At 43.7% G+C, this 19,175-nt stretch overlaps 2 protein-coding genes across 2 annotated transcripts; both read right to left on the bottom strand.

The window, feature by feature from the left end:
- Nucleotides 1-78: 78 nt before the first annotated feature.
- Nucleotides 79-7,266, bottom strand: prkag1 (protein kinase, AMP-activated, gamma 1 non-catalytic subunit). Its single transcript, XM_060068532.1, has 13 exons — nucleotides 7,062-7,266; nucleotides 6,555-6,606; nucleotides 6,360-6,460; nucleotides 6,197-6,278; nucleotides 5,023-5,081; nucleotides 4,887-4,932; nucleotides 4,743-4,797; nucleotides 4,429-4,555; nucleotides 4,153-4,318; nucleotides 4,015-4,052; nucleotides 2,706-2,852; nucleotides 2,284-2,383; nucleotides 79-960 (listed from the first exon to the last, which is right to left on the bottom strand). The coding sequence occupies exons 1-13, from the start codon at nucleotides 7,068-7,070 to the stop codon at nucleotides 950-952; spliced, it is 993 nt and encodes a 330-aa protein (XP_059924515.1). The 5' UTR covers nucleotides 7,071-7,266; the 3' UTR covers nucleotides 79-949.
- A 273-nt stretch (nucleotides 7,267-7,539) lies between these two features.
- Nucleotides 7,540-18,304, bottom strand: LOC132470207 (GTP-binding protein Rheb-like). Its single transcript, XM_060068563.1, has 8 exons — nucleotides 17,802-18,304; nucleotides 17,294-17,365; nucleotides 17,128-17,195; nucleotides 16,874-16,956; nucleotides 16,682-16,738; nucleotides 16,538-16,585; nucleotides 16,184-16,265; nucleotides 7,540-9,441 (listed from the first exon to the last, which is right to left on the bottom strand). The coding sequence occupies exons 1-8, from the start codon at nucleotides 17,851-17,853 to the stop codon at nucleotides 9,349-9,351; spliced, it is 555 nt and encodes a 184-aa protein (XP_059924546.1). The 5' UTR covers nucleotides 17,854-18,304; the 3' UTR covers nucleotides 7,540-9,348.
- Between the last annotated feature and the right edge of the window lie 871 nt (nucleotides 18,305-19,175).

The raw sequence follows: 19,175 nt of genomic DNA on the forward strand, positions 1-19,175 counted from the left end.
CTCAACGATGTTAACAAGCCTTCCATTAGGAGTTTTAAATGAGGGAAAGTAAAAAGCAATAAACATGTTCAGAAACGATGAGGAAGCAGAAAATCCCTTTAATTCCCAGCCTATGACGAATAGTAGTTGTACTTGTCATACAAGCCACAGGTTATTGGACTGCTTCAACAACAGAGATGAGACGTGCATGTCACAACAGGAAGAATGGTGGATCTGGATAGATATAGATAGATATATCTAAGATAAACGATTGGTTTAGTCATCATTGAAGCAGACATAATAAATGGGACATTATAAACCAAATAAATAGCCAGTGTGTGCATTAAAAAATATCACATATATATAATCAGAACACGGTATATTTAAGGTTATTCTACATTTACAATAAGCCAACCTCAGTCTGAGCGTGATTGGCCAGGGGACTAGTTCAAATCAGCAGAATGTGGTCGGAGCGAGGAGACTCGACAGGTGGCTACAGGCCTCGAGGAATGCAGCTGAATGGTGGAACAGGTCTGTTCTTCGACCTGATCCTGCATCCGCCAGGAATCATACCTCAAAACGACAACAATGAACGCCGCAGGGAATGGACCGTGCTGGTGATTTCCACGTGCAGGCCGTTGACCCGGTACACAACAAGGCGATTGTTTTTGTCAAGAGTCCTGGTAGAATATGCGGCCATGAATAAAAATCTTGTAGGTTATGCTTTTTGGTGCCCAATAAATCAGCTTGATTAAAAAATAAAAAACATCCTTCATCACTCATTACGGACATAATTGTATTATTACGCGTCTCGTGATTGATCAAAATAAAGATGATAATGGAAGTCATTGTGATTGTGGCCCCTAGAGGCCATGTGCTGGGTCGGGCCCGAGAGCGATGTGCGGGGGGCCCCTCTCGCGCCGTCCCTTCTCTCATCGAGGCTCCCAGAGCCGTCCGTGTCACTGGGGCCTCACGACGTCCCTGAAGAGGAACAGGAGGTCAGGGTCAGAGAGGCGGTCTTCACATGTTGGTTCACTGCTCTGACAACCAGTTGAGCCCATTGAGGCTCTATAGAGTAGAGATGTTCCCGTACCAATTATTTCCTTACCGATACCGGAACACGAGTATCTGCTGATACCGAGTATATATATATATATATATATATATATATATATATATATATATATATATATATATATATATATATATATATATATATATATATATATATATATATATGATTGGTTCCTAACTGTTGTATAATGAGCTTATACATAACTGCTATGACGCCTGATCATTTTGTGAAAGTTTGTATATCACTCCGCCCCTGGAAGTAGAAACAGTTTCAAAGTAAAAAATATATTGGATGATGGAGAGGGTGTAAATGTTGTTACTCCTGGAGTGAGCAAGGCGATGGCGAGACTAACGAAAGGTTAGGCACACGGCGAGTGAACTGCTCCATAGGATAAATTGCCGGCGAACCGCTCTAGCCGAGCCTTCTCTCGGAGGGACGCTAAAGTGTGTTGCATAGTGACCGTCGTGCATTTTGAAGGCAGCCAGGAGGGACTACTTTTTTGTATTCTTTAATAAAACGGCTACTTTGACTTTCTTGGTTTCTTTTCAAATGTAGTGCGTCTATGACTTTTGTTTTGCCATAATAGTAACCGTTGTATTAAAGCAATAGCTCCCTTCAGTCAGTGGTATGTGCTCATTATACCACTGTGAAGGGGGTCGCCGGCCCTCCGCTGCGCGTCGGGGCCGGATAACGCCCCTTAACAGTGGTATAATGAGCACATACCACAGCCTGTCGTGATCTATTGCTTAAATATATACACACACACACACACACACACACACACACACACACACACACACACACACACACACACCGATACAGAATTTAGCATTGTAATTAGTAATACCACTTGTTCTTATTGAAGGGTTCTCGTACGATGACAGAAATGTACAGTCGGTTCACGAACCCTTTTTTCTCAGACATAGATCATTTACATTTATAATTTATATTTATAACAATACATTTGTTTCCTTCTAGTTTAGCATGAGCAGCCATGTTTTTCCGAGCGGTAGCTCGAACGCATGTAGGTCGGCGATGACGCGTTTCCCATTCCGACTTTCCATCTCCGACCGCTGAGCAAGTCACGTGATGGCATCGGTTTGGCGCATAGACTTCCGTACTCGCCGATGCCCGATATTGCATTTCCGATACTGGTATCGGAGGAATTTTTGATACTGGTATCGTTAACAACTCTATTATAGACCCAGCATGGACCTTCAGACCCTTACCCTCCTCACTGTTGGTCAGCACCAGCGCCTGCAGGATGTCCGACAGCGAGACGATCCCCTTCACCACCTCGTTCTCGTCCACCACCACCAACCTGTGGACCTGAGAGAGCAGAGTGGGGCACCAGGCTTAGAGGGGGCTAACAGAGCCCCAGGCTTAGAGGGGGCTAACAGAGCCCCAGGCTTAGAGGGGGCTAACAGAGCCCCAGGCTTAGAGGGGGCTAACAGAGCCCCAGGCTTAGAGGGGGCTAACAGAGCCCCAGGCTTAGAGGGGGCTAACAGAGCCCCAGGCTTAGAGGGGGCTAACAGAGCACCAGGCTTAGAGGGGGCTAACAGAGCCCCAGGCTTAGAGGGGGCTAACAGAGCCCCAGGCTTAGCGGGGTCGGCTACATCAGGCTTAGATGGGGCCAAAAGGGCCCGCTCACCTCAGCCTCCACCAGCCGGTTGATGATGGCCTGCAGCGTCTCGGTGCGGTTGCAGGTCAGCACGCCCTCAAAGTACTGCGAGCGGTGCTGCAGGGCCTTGGTCACCGTCACGTCCAGGTTGTTGTAGTTCTTCTCCGCTGCCAGGTTCTGGGGGGGGACCACAGATATTCAGGGGGGGGGGGGGGGGGGGGGGCGACTTCGCAGTGATCAATTACAATTAGGGGCATTTGGCCCAAAGCGACTTGCATCGGTTAATACACACATTGACACACCGACAGCAGAGTCAACCACGCAAGGCGACAGCCAGCTCTTCAGGAGCAGTTAGGGTTAGGTGTCTCGCTCAGGGACACATCGACACTCAGCTAGGAGGAGCCGGGGATCAAACCAGCAACCTTTCGGTTACTGCTCTACCTCCTGAGCTAAGCCAACCCCGATCATTCAGGGCATTGTTGAGTAATAACATACAACGAGACGTCATACGTTATTGCTCTACAATCAAATTATTACCATTGTTAAATATCACTATAATAATAATTATTATCATGCATAGCTTTGTAGATCAGGAGGGGTAATAAACAAAATGGATCATCTCTAAAATGACGGTATAAATCTGTTATTATGAAATACATTGTTTCGTGCTTCACCTTTACAGGAAAAAAATAAATAAAATAGCTACATGATTGGATACCGACAGGGATTAAAAAAGTATTCAGCATGTTTCTGAGCCGGAATTTGATCATGTGACTAGCCACGGACCAGTTTAACTCATTATCGGGAAACCATTGACAAACCATCAGTGGTGTGTTGAAATCTCTTAGTGAGACGTTATTGGAAATCATGACCGAGAAAGCCCTTGTAATATCCTGTCACTTTTCATTAGACATACCCGACTACAGTCGCTCACCAACTTCCGCAAAAGTCTCAAGACTCAGAGTTAGCCTAGACTCTGCAGCCTCGCCCCTTACCCCCCACCCCCCCTATGCACTTATTGTATATTGTACGCCCAGGCACTTAAAAATAGTACTTAGCATGGGGTAGCATCTTTTACTAGCTATCTTTGTTGTATACGGGGAATGGGCTAACCTAGCGATTGTTAGTGCTTGGCACTTGGTTCTATGAACATCCTTACTGTACGGACAGAGATATATTGTCGTTTCTGTTTCTTCTGACAAATGTACGTAATATTGTAAGTAATCGTAAGTATTCATTTTGGACAAAAGCGTCCGCTAAATGCCCCGAATGCAAATGCAAATGTAGAAGTCTCTGACCCTCACACCGCGGTAAAGACACAGCGTCGGAGAATACTTACGATGACGTCGAACTTGGAGTAGATATCCACCACCCGACCTGCGGACACACAAAAGGGAACACACGGGGGGGGGTCAGTCTCCAGGGGAACAGCGCTGTCCGAGGTGGAGAAGAGCGGCCGTCCTCCCGCCTCACGCACCTTTGTCGTCCACTACCGGCAGGGCCGAGACCCTCTGCTCCACGAAGATCCCCAGCGCCGTGTAGAGGGGCGTGTCCGCGCGCACCACCGCGATGTTCTGGAATGTTCCGATGTGGAGTTCCTCCAAGGTCCTGTCCAAGAAGGCTGGTATGGGCATCTCCGATATCTACGAGCAGAAGACGGGAGAGCTCGTTGTGACGGCTGGTGACCGATCGCGCCCGTTTTTTTTATCCTCGCGAGTCAAACTCCGAGAGGCTGAGGGGTGGAAACACTCACAAACAGCTTGAGGAACTTGAGGATCCTCTTGTGTGTGAGAATGTAAAGGGTGTTCCCGGTTAAAGGGTCGATCACCGGCAACCGGTGGATCTTGTTCTTGAGCAGAGATGAAACTGCGTCATACAAGCTGGGAGAGAAGAGAGGCCGTTAGAGAGACAGCAACTGTCCCGCGGGGGAGAGAAGACAGTGTGGTGTGCGGGGGAGAGAACGTTAGAGAGAGTGTTAGAGAGAGCGTTATGGAGTGAGAAGACAGAGCGTTAGAGAGACAGTAACTGGTGCAGAGGAACGGAGGATGGATCAGTTCAGACCAGTACCTTGCGTTGGGCGGTATGCTGACCAGGGGTTTGAAGGAGTCCTGGAGATACAGTTCTGTAACGACAAGTTGAACAACGTGATGCATGGCACAGTAAGACTGAGGGGACAGATATGCAGATATGTTTTTTTGAGTAAACGTTTACCTCTCCAGGTCTCAATTTTGTGCTCTTCCAGCTCATATATCTGGACCTTAACAGTAACACCAAAGCGGTTAATGTTCTTTTCAGAATAACATCTTTAGTAAAAAAAAAACCAAAGCCCCCACGGTTCAGGTCTTACCAATGGAGATTTGTAGTAGCGATGCAGAATGTTGATGAAGTCTGTTATGGTGAGCATTCCTGTAGAAAGAGAAATGCCACATTAGCCTAAAACCATCGGATCACTTTAGTTTAGTGGTTAAAGTCATAGTCAGTGCGTTTACATGGGACAGCTAGATCGAATTAAGCCGTATACCGATTTTGCTACTCGAACGGACCGTGCCAATTATCCGAACGTACATGGCCTTTAAGAGATCAGATAATGGCCGGAGCATGGCTGATTCTGCTACCCTAGGTGGCGCTGTAGCACTTTTAACAAGTGGTTATAGAGCCACTTCCGGTTGACCTCTATGTCCCAGCAGCAACAAACACAGGCGGCATTCAAGAAAGATGTTTTCAGTAGACAGCTGTCAGTTCACTTCGGGTCCATGTCATTTCTCCGACACTACATTGTTACAACCTCGCGGTCGTTTGCGGACTCCTCCGGCTTGACTCCTCCCAATGCCCCGCTGCCGGAGGAGTCTGCATACCACCGAGAGGTTGGAACAATGGATCATCTGAGAAATGACATGGACCCGAAGTGAACTGACAGCTGTCCCGCATACGGCAACAATCCCTTTCTCCTCCATGTAGCGTTTCAATCTTGACTTCAGTGTCAAAGCCAAAATTCCTTTCCACCAATTCCTTCTCCACCATGGTCGAGATAACCCCTACTACGAGTCTTTGTTGTGGAAGTACCAGAGAGTCAGAGAACCCGACACCCGTCTTTAAGATTCATATTATCCGAGAATATCCCCGTCAGTTCGGTCGCGGCGCAATGAATAAATAAATATCGTATACACATCAGAAGGAAAAAACGTTTATTTTGACAGTTGTGCCCGAAGTTACTACTTGTAAAGTAGGGGGCTCCTTTCCCCCGGCCGCAAGATCTCGCGCATTCGCAGAACGTGAAATCCGACGCGGGTTTACATGATGCAGGTAGAAACCGGACTATGATCGAGTTATCTGGTGTTCTTATCCGATCTCGCTTGTTTGTTCATGTACCAATTTCAGTCCGAAGTAGATCGGTTAAAGGTGTTACAGGTGTACATGCATTTTAAAAGTCTGGTTGTGGTCTTATTCGTTTCTTCATCCGATAATGGCTCTGCATGTAAACGCACCGAGTGTGTAGGGGTGAGACTTTCAGAAATCCTTACCCACAAAGCATTGCTTCTTGCTGTCCCACAGAGGTGCCGCTCGCACACCGTTTGAAACAAGCGCAAAAAACGCCTTCTTGACCTGAATTAAAAAAACATTGACACAACAATGACAACCAGCTGAAAGCAGGAGGCCGACACCAGAGATTCAGTGATCACTCACCTGCAGCGACGTGTCGAAGACCACCAGCTTGGAGCTGGTGGGGACCAGGTCGTAGCAGCGGTGGGACTTCATGAACCGCGTGTACACATTGTGCTCTGGGTCTAGAGCCAAGATAAAGGACATCACACTCAGGCCCTCCACATCATACAGGCTGAGAAAGACTTGCAATAAGTGAAGCAGAAGTCTGAATCATACCTTCAACGACTTGCTCTTTTTTGCTGTCCAGATCCTCAAGGTGCGCTGGGATCTAAAATATAAAGTCATCCTTTGATTAGGTACCAAAATACAAAGTAAAGCAATGACAGGTTACCCCCTATGCTTATGAAACGAACATAGTGCGCATTCTGTCCTCATGAGGTGCGTAATGTCCTCATAAGCTGCATGATGTCCTCATAAAGTGCATCATCCACAGTAAACAGACTTCCCTCGGTGGGTCGCTGGATCAAACCCGGCTGTCCCTAACCCCTAATCCCGGGGAGATGTCCCCTCATCCCGGGAGGACGTCCCCGTCCCCTCAACCGGGGGAGATTTTCCCTTAAGCGACTCCTTATTTAAACGTAACCTTCACCTATAGAACGGTCCTGTGTGGTGTCTATCCGGTAGGTGAGTCCGAGGACATCATGTTGGTCCTCAGAGGCCCGTCACAGGGCTCCTGTCCTTATCATAAAGTAGCGTAAAGAAGCTAAGGGAGGTTGGACTTACACACTCCATGTTCCTCCAGCGCTCTGTCTCCACGACAAGAAGGGTCCCGATTCACTTCACCGCGGGATCACACAACCTACCGATCTTCTTTGAAGTGTTTTGAACTAACTTCAACTCTTGAGCTAGAGCTTCGGCTAGCATGGAGGCATGGACGTGCTGCACGTACACAAACGTCAACGACGCAACCAATAGGAGAGCAGCACGGTCGTCCTGCGTCCTGCGTCATCATGTCAATAAAATGCCCATGGAGCTGTTCTTGCTGGAGGGGAGCTCTGGCGGTTCATCCTCAAGTGAATACATTCGGTGTGGATTAAACTCACTCGTTCTAGCCATTGGCTGCAATAATAAAAATGTTTTGGTTTTTTGAGGGAGATGTAATATGTGTATACAGTTGTCTCTCATGGGTATATTGTGCCCATTCTGATTTATGCAAACAAAAACAAAAAGTATTTATCGAACAATCAATGAAAATGACAAATCAAAGGAGTAAAGGATTTATTTATATACAAAACTGTTTACAGCAAGTGTTCTGAATTACCATTGCCCCACCTGAGAACATTGATGCCCAGTCACACCATGAGATTCCCCCTGGGACCGGTCAGCTCTGGGGGAGGGGGGGGGGGGGAAGCACCTTGAATCATAAAGGGGGGCCGGCACGAGACCGTCCTGAGGCTCAGACACCTGGGGGACGGCTCACGAGGCATGTGTGTGTGTGTGTGGGGGGGGTGTATGAACTGTAAGGCACAAGACACAGCCTCTCTCAATACGACCCACGCTCAACCCACTACTCCAAGAAGCACTCAATACAAATAAAAACCCCAAACAACAAGTGGCCACTATGGGCAGAACGCTATATAATGTAGAGGAGAACACAGCCACCTTTCTGTGTAAGGCTAGTGTGACTTTGAAAGGCTTCAGAAGGCCTCATGTTCTGGACAGTGTTCATTTCCTTGTATCTGCAAATTAAATGGAAATTATGCACCATGGGAAGAGTATGTCCATCAATGTACTGCGAGAGCCACTGTTAAAAAATCTATTTAAAGTGAATCTTCTACTCAAATATCATATAATTATGCATATAATCAACTAAAAATATTTAGGGGAAAAGCAAACCTGCATCATTCAAAGATACCCAAAACTATTATACCAGCTTCTAAGATTCTATTTCTATAGACACAACTTGTAAACATCACTGATCTTACCGATGCTATAATCAGGTTATCCGCCAGATAACACATTATGGTCTACCAAGAAGAGAAAAGAACTGTAGGAAAGGGAGGGGCATAATCAAGAATCAAACTATGATCGGGAGTATAGAAATAGACTTGTCATTAACACACATTTTACAATTTAGTCTAAAGGCACCCAACGTTTAATTTCTTAAATGTACAGTGAAAAATTGTTACATTAAAGTGAACTTCTCTTTCCAATTAACCTTATTCAGTTATAAACCAATTTGTCTAATTTAGAATCGCATTCCAAATAACATTTGTAGCATTATGAACTGTAACAGTTGTGTGTCAGGGCAGGGAAATTATTTATAAGTTTGGGAGTTCAGGAATAATATCAATCCTAAGAACCGTCCATCCTTCATGGTTTTACTATTTCAGCTAATGACCTGACAGATGCCAATCAATCCAAAACATTCACTTGGTTTTTGTACTGTTTGGTACATTTGGCAATATCTTGTCTTATATAAGTTTGGGTAAATCCCAAAGTTCATATAAAGTCACCTATATTAACAAAAGAAAAGAAAATATAGAAATCCTTTATGAAGGAAAACACTTTGAAATCAATCAAAAACAATATTTTTCATCTTGCTCATAGAAATCGTTCCCTATAATTACAAGTGATAAGCTCATTGGTCAGTTGTTTGAGCCCCTGGCTGTATCTAACCCAATCAGCTGTTAGGATGGAGTCCGGAGAAAGGAAATGCCACGCAGCTCCTTGACGATGGAAGAGTGAGCGGGCTGGTGGGGGTACCACCTGTCCTCAGCAGGGAAGGGAGAGTGTGGGGGCTGGTGAGGGGAGAGTGTGGGGGCTGGTGAGGTGAGAGGGGGCAGGCTGGTGTGGCATCACCTGTCCTCAGCAGGGAGGCGAGAGTGAGCGGGCTGGTGGGAGGGGAGTGGGCAGGCTGATGGGGGGGGAGGGGGGGAGTGGGCAGGCTGGTGGGGGAGTAGGAGGGCTGATGGGGGGGGGGGGGGGGGGGGGGGGAGTGGGAGGGCTGGTGAGGGGTACCGCCTGTCTTCAGCATACGAGTCGTCTCCACGGTCACTGGGAGACGCCTTTACATCACAGCACACTTCTTCTCCTCCGACGGCATGTTCCCGTCCGCCTTCTCCATCTCCAGGATGATCCGCTTGAACACCTCCACGGCGGTCTGCGTGGAAACAGGAAGAGGAAGTGGTTCACACCAAACAAACTCCGCCGCACCAGTTCAGTGCGTGGTGGTCAGCCATGGGGGCGATCACAACTCTTTACCTGAAGAGTTACAAGAACTACACATCTGAAGAACTACAAATCTGAAGAACTGCACATCTTAGAGGGTTTCTATAGATTTTCTCTTTGAGACACAAATGATTAACTCAAATGATCAAACTCACTGTAAACCACGGACTGCTATAAAGGGCCGGTGTGTAGCCCTTATAGCAGTCCGCAACACAGACATGTTGCTTCTCGGTCTGATAAAAATGGACATGGTATCAGTGTTTACCCTAGGATGGAGTTGCAGCAGCGGAGTTGCAATTTTTTTTTCCTGCTCGCAATTTTTTTTGCGTGCTCGCAAAGCGCACCCTGCCAGGAGGTTTCTATGTGTCTTCTGGCACCAGAAGGGTGTACATTCAGTACATTTGTACACAGTAATGCGCAGGGGAAATATGGAGAGATTGAACATAACACAAGTATAATCTTTAAAACTATTATTTACATATATTTAACAAAAATATATTAAATATATATATATATATATATATATATATATATATATATATATATATATATATATATATATATATATATATATATATATATATATATATATATATATATATATATATATATATATATATATCAAAAAGCCACCCTATACAGTAAAATCACATAACAAAAATTCTACAACAATCGAAAAGGTCTGTGCCTCCAAAATAAAATAAAATCCTCAAAAATAAGAAGAGATATGTTTTTCAAAACTAAATGTTGTAGTAGGACCATTAAGAGGCCAGCGGGTCCTGTGACGTCCCCACACCGAATGGCAGCCTAAACTAACTTCTCCCCAACAAAACGTTAATTTCGCCTCTTTAAATTGCCAAATAATTGCCAATTTTCGTCAACACAAGATCTGAATAACGGGGCGAAGATGGGAAAGAAGAATGGACTAAAGAAAAATACTGCTGCAGAATCCAATAACGAAGGAGAAACCCCGAACAGCTCTCCTGCACAGGGAAACGATTAGGAAGCTAACGCAGAGCCACACGTGGCTACCTTAGCAAAGGTCTTAGAGGAGATACGGGACTTTCGTAAAGACACGAAAAAACAGCAAAACGATATCAAAGATGAGCTCACTAATGTCAATGCTAAGCTAGCGGAGGCAGAGACGCGAATTGAAAATGTGGAGGACCGTGTTCAAAATGTTGAACAGGTGCTAAGCAAGATGATAATGGTGATGAATCAGCAGGATAATAAACTGCTTGACCAAGAGGGAAGATCCCGACGGGAAAATCGAAGGATATATAATGTTCCCGAGGGAGCGGAGGGGCCTTCTATGGTGGAGTTCGTGCAGAAGTTGCTTGGCATTAACAGACCGCACCGGGCGCTCGCCCCGAGACCGTCCGGCGACTGGTCATTAGGGGCAAGTGAGGCTCAGCCCCACCTACTCTCACAAGAAAAAAAAGAATACAAATATAAATATACAACCTTATGATATATATATATATATATATTTTTAAAAAGATCTCCCCAGAAAGTACTGTAAAATAATAAGTTTGGCGCTTTCAGTTCGTTTTTAGTCGACCCTTGCTTGCTTCTTCAGACTGAGTTCGTCTGAAGGGGCTCGAGCCCCACCATCCCAATGTAATGTGTATTGGACTGGAAAAATTGAAATGCGCATGCTCAGCGTGTTACTGTCGAAGTGGATGGAGATAATTTTGCTTCTGGTGGGGCTGGCCCCACCGGGACCACCATGGACATATATGGTTCGATCCACTACAGCGTAATTTCATTTTTCACAGTTCATTGGCTGTAGTGTGTGGCGTGATGAGTCATGAATCGAGTGACCTCACCTCACCCAACCTGAGTCACGGGCGCGAAAAGTCCTGTAGCGAAGGAAACATTGCTAACTAACATGTCGGAGGCACACAAAGTCCTCTAGCGAAGAAGTATAATTTTGCTAACTAACATGTCGGAGGCACACAAACGAAAACGAGTCGACAACATGAATGTGGTAGATCATCTATTGCAGCACAGATTTGAGACCCTAACGGAGACAGATAGACAGGCGCTCCGAAGCTGATATGGAGCGCCTGTAGTTGGTGTCCTGACGGGAGATCCTGGCACCAACCCGGGCTAGCAGGTCATCGAACTGGGCCCGACTCAGTCGAAAGTACCGCTGAAACCGGCCGTCATCCAGGCGGAGTTCTTGGAGCAAGTGGTGAAACTCACCCTGCTGTGGCCGTCTCCGGAGGATGTCGTGCACCCAAAGCCGACGGCGTTTGCGTTTGCGACGCTCCTCGGACTCCCACAGCAAATAAAGCGCAGCGATGGTGGCGATGTCAGCCATGTTTCAGCAAAAGAAAAATGGCGGGGGGGGGGGGGAGTTTTGGGCGGTCTCATCTACGCGCGTATGCGTACGCGCGTAGCTGACCATTTTTGACACAAAATGGTCAAGCAACATTTTAGCTGCGTTACGCGCGTACATGGTACGCGGGGTACGCGTCTGGTGTGTTCGTACGGAGGAAATATTAAAAGGTAAAACGCCTTGACACGTAAGTAAGACCAATGAAGGATGCTCAATCTCCATTTTGAAATACTTTTTTGTGAAATTTAAAAAAAATATTTGTCGGATATTAGGGCTGTAACTTTTTCCAATAATGAATTTCAAACAAATTTAAAATGCCCCGTAATTTGTTTGAATATATTCTAATATCCCCTCCACATTAGCTTGTTTTACTGATAGGTTGAGAGGGTATACAATAGTTCAAACTGATAGAAAAGCGCCCTCTGCTTGAAAAGAAGGGAAACTACTTTTTAATATGCTTATGAGACTGCAGCTCCAATATCTTGAAACATTTTAGCACTAAATCAGTCACAATAAGTTTTAAGTACGCAAGACAGAAAGAAGCACAGGTCATTTCATATTCTATAATAAGATATTAACTATTGCCTACAAGCAGTAAAAAGAAATGGATCAATAGTGTTTGGATGGATGTCTGTATGCCTGCAAAGCCATTAGCAACACTTTTATAAAAGTGAAGGGGTCTACCATTTTTGTTGTAAGATTTCGGCAGTTTAGACGCTGTTTAGCGTATTACTGCCCTCAACAGGTCAGATGTTGAACTAGATTTTTACATACAGTCCTGTGTTGTGCAGGATAGACGGGAGCAGGCGAAGTCAACCTCTACAAAAATCGCCACGACTGTGAAAACAAACGGGGAACGTCACGGACACTGGTACGTCATTTAAAAAAATAAAAAATATTGGCCTAGCCCCACCAGTTTTTTACATGTAGAAACGCCACTGAGTACAAGCCGCAGTCAATAATAATCAGGTTTCTCCGCTACACAACTAAAGAGGAGGTTTTGCGCAAGGCATGGGGGAAAAATAAGGTGTTTTTGAAGGGGAGACCGATTTATTTCGATCAAGATTACCTCCCAGCTATTCTACAAAAGCATAAAGATTACTCAGAGGCAAAGCGCGTGTTAAAGCAGAGGAATATCTGCTTCTACAGCCCAATCCCAGCTAAACTACGAGTGTTCTACGAAGACGAAACAAGGCTATACCAGACAGCAATGGAGGCAACCGAGGACATGAAAGACAGGACTGCCCGTCACCGCCATCACACCTAGGGAGAGCCTGGCTGAACAGCTGTGCCGCTCCGCCTGGGACGCGGTGGGAGCGAGGCGGAGGGGAGCGAGAGCGGGACATCAGGGAGAAACTGCGTGCCTTCAGGAGACAAGGCTCACCCCCCACAGGAGAAGAGCTATACGTTATGAGTAATGTGGTGAGCTGAACAATCTCTTGAGTTAAACAGTGCCAGGTTAAATTTACTAAAAATGCAGGGATCAAGATGTGACTTACCCTTTTTTTTGCTATTATTATTACTTTCCCATCCATTCTTTCCTCCCTATTTGAATGAGAATATATACAAGGGAGTGACAGATACTTTTTTTTCTTTTTGGGAAATGGACAGATGCTGCAGTGGGGGCCCACAGCCCACAGGTAGAAGAGGCCTGCCCCCACAGCTAGCCTTTATTTTCAGCTTAGCTCAAGGTCACTTACAAGAGACCCCAACCTTGGTACCACACTTGTTTTATTGTTTTGTTCATACGTGTTTCTATGTTCTGGTTGTACAGGGAGTAGATCTGCTAAGTTTTGTTTTGTGGATATTAAGGTTACATAGACAGATAAATACGTCTAGTTGCAAAGTGAAATTCATCTCGTATAATATTAATGGGCTTTTGAATCCAATTAAGCGTAGTACAATTTTAGCTAAAAGGAAGAAAGAACATGCCCACATAGTATACCTTCAGGAAACTCATTTAAGCGATAATGATCATGGAAAACTCAAGTTAATTGGCTTCACCAATTTGTTTTTCTCATCATATAAATTAGGGCATAGAAGAGGAGTTGCTATCCTTATTTCTAACAGGCTGAATTTTGAAAAGGTTTTTGAAATGGGAGATAAAGAGGGTCGATTTATTTTAGTAAGAGGGAATATAGATGGTCGGCCAATAACTTAAATATATATGCGCCACCTGGAAGTGATGTTGGCTTCTTTAAAAAAATCCCTAATATTACGGCAACAGAAACAGTAAGAAGTAAGAAGGTCTGCAGGGGAGATTTAAACGTACACCTACAACCCGGGTTGGATCGCTCAAGTAAAAAAAACAACTTGGAAAAAAGTCCCTAAATAGAAAAGTAAATACACTTTTGAGGAGGTGGGTCTAATCAGCATATGGAGAAACCTTTTCCTTAACAGGAGAGATTATACACACTACTCTGCCCCACACTCCTCGTATTCAGGAATAGATTATTTTATAACATTTGGAAAAAGGACGTAGTGAATGACTGTGGAATTGGGACGATAGATCTAAGTGACCAAGCACCTATCTACTTATATGTTGACATAAACCTGCAACCAAAGAATACCACTTGGAAATGTAATTCAAGTCTGCTCAATGATTCTAAATTTAAGGAACAAATTACAAGAGAAATAAGCCTCTACTTAGAATCTAATGACAATGATGAGGTCACACCTCCCATTCTTAAAGGCTGTATTAAGAGGGGAAATTATAGCTTTTTCATCATACAAGAAGAAAATGAGGAATAAAAAAAATGGCTAAATAAATTGAAGGAACTAGAAAGGAAACATAAATGACATTCTGTGCAAAAGATATTTAAAAAAATATATAGGATATAAAATATAATATATTTATATCCTAAATATAGGATATAAAAAAAATTAGGAACGAAATCAATGATTTAGCTACACAAGCAGTTAATAAAAATCTAATGTTCTTGAAACAGAGATACTATGAAAGATGGTCTAAATCTATGAAGATATTGTCCTGGAAATTGAAGGATTTTTTTTCAGAAAATACAATTCATAGATTTAGAACAAAAGTAATACAAAATAAATCAAGTGAAATTCATAAAATTTCGAGGTGTTTTACAAAACCATATACTCTAATGTCCCAGGAGGAAATATAGCCCAAATCGACAATTTTCTAAATTCTTTAGATTTACCACATTAAATGAAGAACAAAATTAAATATGACTGCTAATTCAACACAAGGGGAATTAAAAAATGCGATAAGTAGAGAATTTAAAGAGGAATTAACACCTATAATACTACCAACACTGAACTGGGCTATACCAAAAGAAGGCAAGGATGAGATGGATTGTGGTTGGTATCGACCGATATCTGTTCTTAAAGGGTAATTCCGGTGTAAAATGGATTTGGGATATGTTTTGTATGATAACGAGTTGAAACGTTTGTTTTGGAGCACAAAAAACGATTATAGACGCATTCTTCAGTTGGCTGTTTTTAGCCGATTCTATCAAAACGCTATAAACTTGGAACGATGGGGGCACTGGTTATGGTAAAAACTAAATCGCTATTTTAAACCACTTAAAAGGCTAAAAGTAGCCCGACACTTCTATGGTAGTATAATAAGGGTCTTATCATATAAAACGAGGCATTGAGAACTTAGTAAGTGTACAGATTGTCTATTAAAAAGGAAATTTTATACACACAATACCGTCAGTAGATCACCCGTTTACGCCATTTTTTTTTAAGACTCGATAAGTATATTGACGAACACAGAGCTTGCGTGTTGCTGTTGTTGTTTACTCACAGGTTCTTGAATTGACCTGGATATGAAGCGTCCTTAGCGCAAAAATATTGGTTTCCAAAGAGAAAACGGAGCTCTCCTCTCCTCTCCGTTTATACGTTTTACTCTGGTGTGTAAGTGTCCGTAGCGCAAAATAATATAACATTCGTTTTTTTAAAGAGATAAGAAAGAGCTCTCCTCTCCGTTTATAAGCTTCATTCGTGTTTGAATTAACCTGGATATGAAGCGCATATCCAGTGTCCGTAGCGCACAGAATGTTATACTATTTATAACATTCGTATTTTAAAGAGATAAGCGTAAGCTCTCCTCTCTTTAAAATAAGAATTTCAGCAGCGGCGGTTTCCCCTACATGCACCTAGCAGTGGCGGTACGTCGCTGCTAGGTGCATGTAGGGGAAACACTGGGGATATTATCACATAAGCCGTACATAAAGGCTAGGACCCATTAGTCATACCGTTGTTTCAGACCACCAACAATGTTGACGCAAACGCTAAAACTTGATCCCAACTCTATCCCAAGCAGACACAGTAAAAGCTGTGTGTAAAACCAGGATACCTCGTTCTCCTTGGCGGAGGACTCCATGAAAGCAGCCCCCCATGAGTCGGCCAGTTTCTTCCCTTCCTCTGGCTTGATGACTCTGTGGAATAGATGATGGACCCTTTTAACCGCTGTTCAGGATTCTTTTAACTACAACTAAATTTAACTATGCTATCTGTATAGATGCTTTATATTGAACATTTCCTTCCAAATTATGTTTGTTTTTTTCCAAAGAATTGAAATGTCAGGAAAAAACACGGAAGGGAATATGATTTCAGAATTTACAAATGCTGTATTTAATAATCCTAAGTAGGTCAAATTATCTTCATAGTATCTTCAGGCCTTGTACATCAGCTTCTTCTGGAGTATTACCTTTCCATGTGCAGATCTTTTTTGTTTCCTACGAGAACGGTAGGAACCCTAAAATTAAAAAAAAATCAATCATATATAGAAAAAAAGATGTAAAGGCAAAAATACATTACTCACAAAATGCTTTGATGAAAACAGTAGACTTACTGTATCTTTCCAACCATATCTAGTAACTTGTCATGTAGAGCCTGCACAACTTCAAAACTGTAAAGATCGAAACATGTCATTAATTAACATCAATAGGGTTATGGTGGTAATGGCTGCACAACACATTAAGTGTTCTGTACGATATGTTCAATGTGTAACACAGCATGCAAATGAAAACCCCAATCTATTCACCTCTTCATGGAGGTCACTGCATAGACCAGAACATAGCCATGGATGTCCATGGAGTGGGACTGGGGGAAGATTGAGTACTCGTCCTGGATCAAAAGAGGACGGCCGCAATTAAAATATATTACAGCAGCAAGTGGGCCCACAATGGAATGGAGATTACATTTACTTTGATGCCTTTAACCCCATATCTGCAAATAGGGCCATTACACGTATGTATGTCTATTCACCAAATAACTGTACAGACTGCTAAAACGTACCTGTCCGGCCGTATCCACCAACTGAAGATTGAAGTCTTGGCAATTGACAGAAACCATTTTGTTGAAGGCTGAGAGATAGTAAACAATCGTTAAACATAATGCTTTAAAAAATAAATGTTTACTGTGTTACAATTGCTTACAAACAACTAGGAGTACAACGACGTACTGTTTTCGATAGTGGGGTCATAGGAGTCCACGAACTGTCCTTCCACAAACTGGATGGTGAGAGAGGATTTGCCTGCAGAGAGAACATACTGATCATGTACCATACTGTCTTCACAGACAGTTCAGAAATGCCATTGGTCGCTTCTGGAATGAATATTTCACATAATAGTAAAGTGGGCCACAGAGAGGTTCAAGTTGTCCTGACAGATTCATAACATGTAAGGTGAAGCACATTGTTGGACATAACGTTACCACCATCACAGGCTAACGTCTCAAACACCAGAAAGGCTCATTTAACCTCAAAGAGTTAACCTCAGATCAGATCACATATGGAAACTAAACTGTTTTAGGGTGTTGAGATAAGGCCAGCAGAGGTAAACACAGGCTAGCTAGCCAGCTAGCAGTTAGCCTGACTCGTGTATATTAGCTCGCTAGCTAGCGTTAGCTCCAGTTAGCCATCTAGCTAGCGTTAGCTCTAGATAGCCGAGCACAACACGGTGAACACTCACCTACAGATCGGTAACCGATCACCGCGATCTTCCGGTACTTTGGCTGAGGCATGGTGTTGGGAGGGGTTGTTGGTGGGGGTGAACCCGGTTGTTCGCCGCCGGCTTTGGATGCTAAAATAAAACTTTACGGCCACATTCGTCTGACGTCACGTGACAACAACAAACTTTCCAGCCGCTGCCGACAGCCCCGCAACCCTCAGACCCCCCGGACCTCGAACCTCAGACCGAACCTCCCCCGGGCCTCGAGCCTCAGAATTCCCCGGGCTTCGAGTCTTAGATCCCCAAACCTCCCCCGGGCCTCAAGCCTCAGATCCCCGACAGCTGACACCAATGTTCCTTCGTTCACTATCTAGTGTCCGAAAGCTAACGTGCTACGTTTTCAACCGATAGATCCTCAGCTCGGGTCCAGATATGTTATTGAGGGTAACGCGCTTATTGACCGCGGTGGTGAACGGAAGCTGACGTTAGAAACAGGCGCTCACAGCAGGGCGTCAGGAGGTCAGAGGTCACCCGTCGAGCGGCAAGCAATGCTCCAAATCCAGTCGCTCATAATTCAAATAAAAATCTACCTCGAGGTTTTATTATATTATACTGAGAGATTTAATCATGTTTGTGCTATCTTTATATAAATGTCATTTATTTGGTTAGCGATATAAGCGATTTTCCACTAAAACGACGTGTTAGGCTGTCTGACACACATATGATCTCAATCAAACATTAGATTATGTTGTATTTGAAGGATGATGTGATTTTTGTTATGTAATGTTCATAAATTATTATTTACTGGCATGGCCTTGCTATTAATTTAGCAGACCATTCCAGCAAACACATTGTAACTCTGATTAGTCAAACTGTTGTTTATCTATAAAATGTCAGTTTCACGATTAAGAATGTTACTTTGGTCAGGGCTAAAGGTGTTGGTAAAAATAGAATCTCCCAACTAAATGAAAAGATGAGCCAAACGACAACCTTCTCCCACCGGAGCAGTTTAATTCTGGTTATCCAGGGCTTCTGTTCTCATCCAGAAAACCCATTGTCTGTGTGACACAAAGGTAGGCCTAACAAAGGCTGCTTGAAATAGGTTTAGGGTTAGCCTAACCTTTACTCAAAGGGCCACCAGTGACCAAAATGCCACGCTACCCCTCGCCATCAGTTCTTAATGTGTGGTGAATCGGTCAATATCAATACAACACTTATTTCTGTGCTTAGATCATTTCGGTTTTATTTCTATTTTTCTTTATGTCAAGTAATAAATATAATAACTGTTTAATAACTACATAAAGTATGTTTTATTTTATTAATTCTTATATTCATTTTCATTGTCATTCATGTTGAAGAACATTTTTCCAGACCTTGTCAACATGAATTGTAAGA

The sequence above is a fragment of the Gadus macrocephalus genome, chromosome 13 (genome assembly GCF_031168955.1).
Source record: "Gadus macrocephalus chromosome 13, ASM3116895v1".
NCBI classification, from domain to species: Eukaryota; Metazoa; Chordata; class Actinopteri; order Gadiformes; family Gadidae; genus Gadus; species Gadus macrocephalus.

Coding starts and splice junctions, on each gene's coding strand:
- prkag1 (XM_060068532.1), bottom strand. Junction 5,082..6,196: donor CAAGAAGCAATGCTTTGTGG/GTAAGGATTTCT, acceptor CTCTTTCTACAG/GAATGCTCACCATAACAGAC. Junction 2,384..2,705: donor ACCGGCTGGTGGAGGCTGAG/GTGAGCGGGCCC, acceptor CTGCTCTCTCAG/GTCCACAGGTTGGTGGTGGT.
- LOC132470207 (XM_060068563.1), bottom strand. CDS start 17,853: ATGCCTCAGCCAAAGTACCGGAAGATCGCGGTGATCGGTTACCGATCT. Junction 16,957..17,127: donor TGGTGGATACGGCCGGACAG/GTACGTTTTAGC, acceptor CTTTTGATCCAG/GACGAGTACTCAATCTTCCC. Junction 16,739..16,873: donor GCAGTGACCTCCATGAAGAG/GTGAATAGATTG, acceptor CGATCTTTACAG/TTTTGAAGTTGTGCAGGCTC.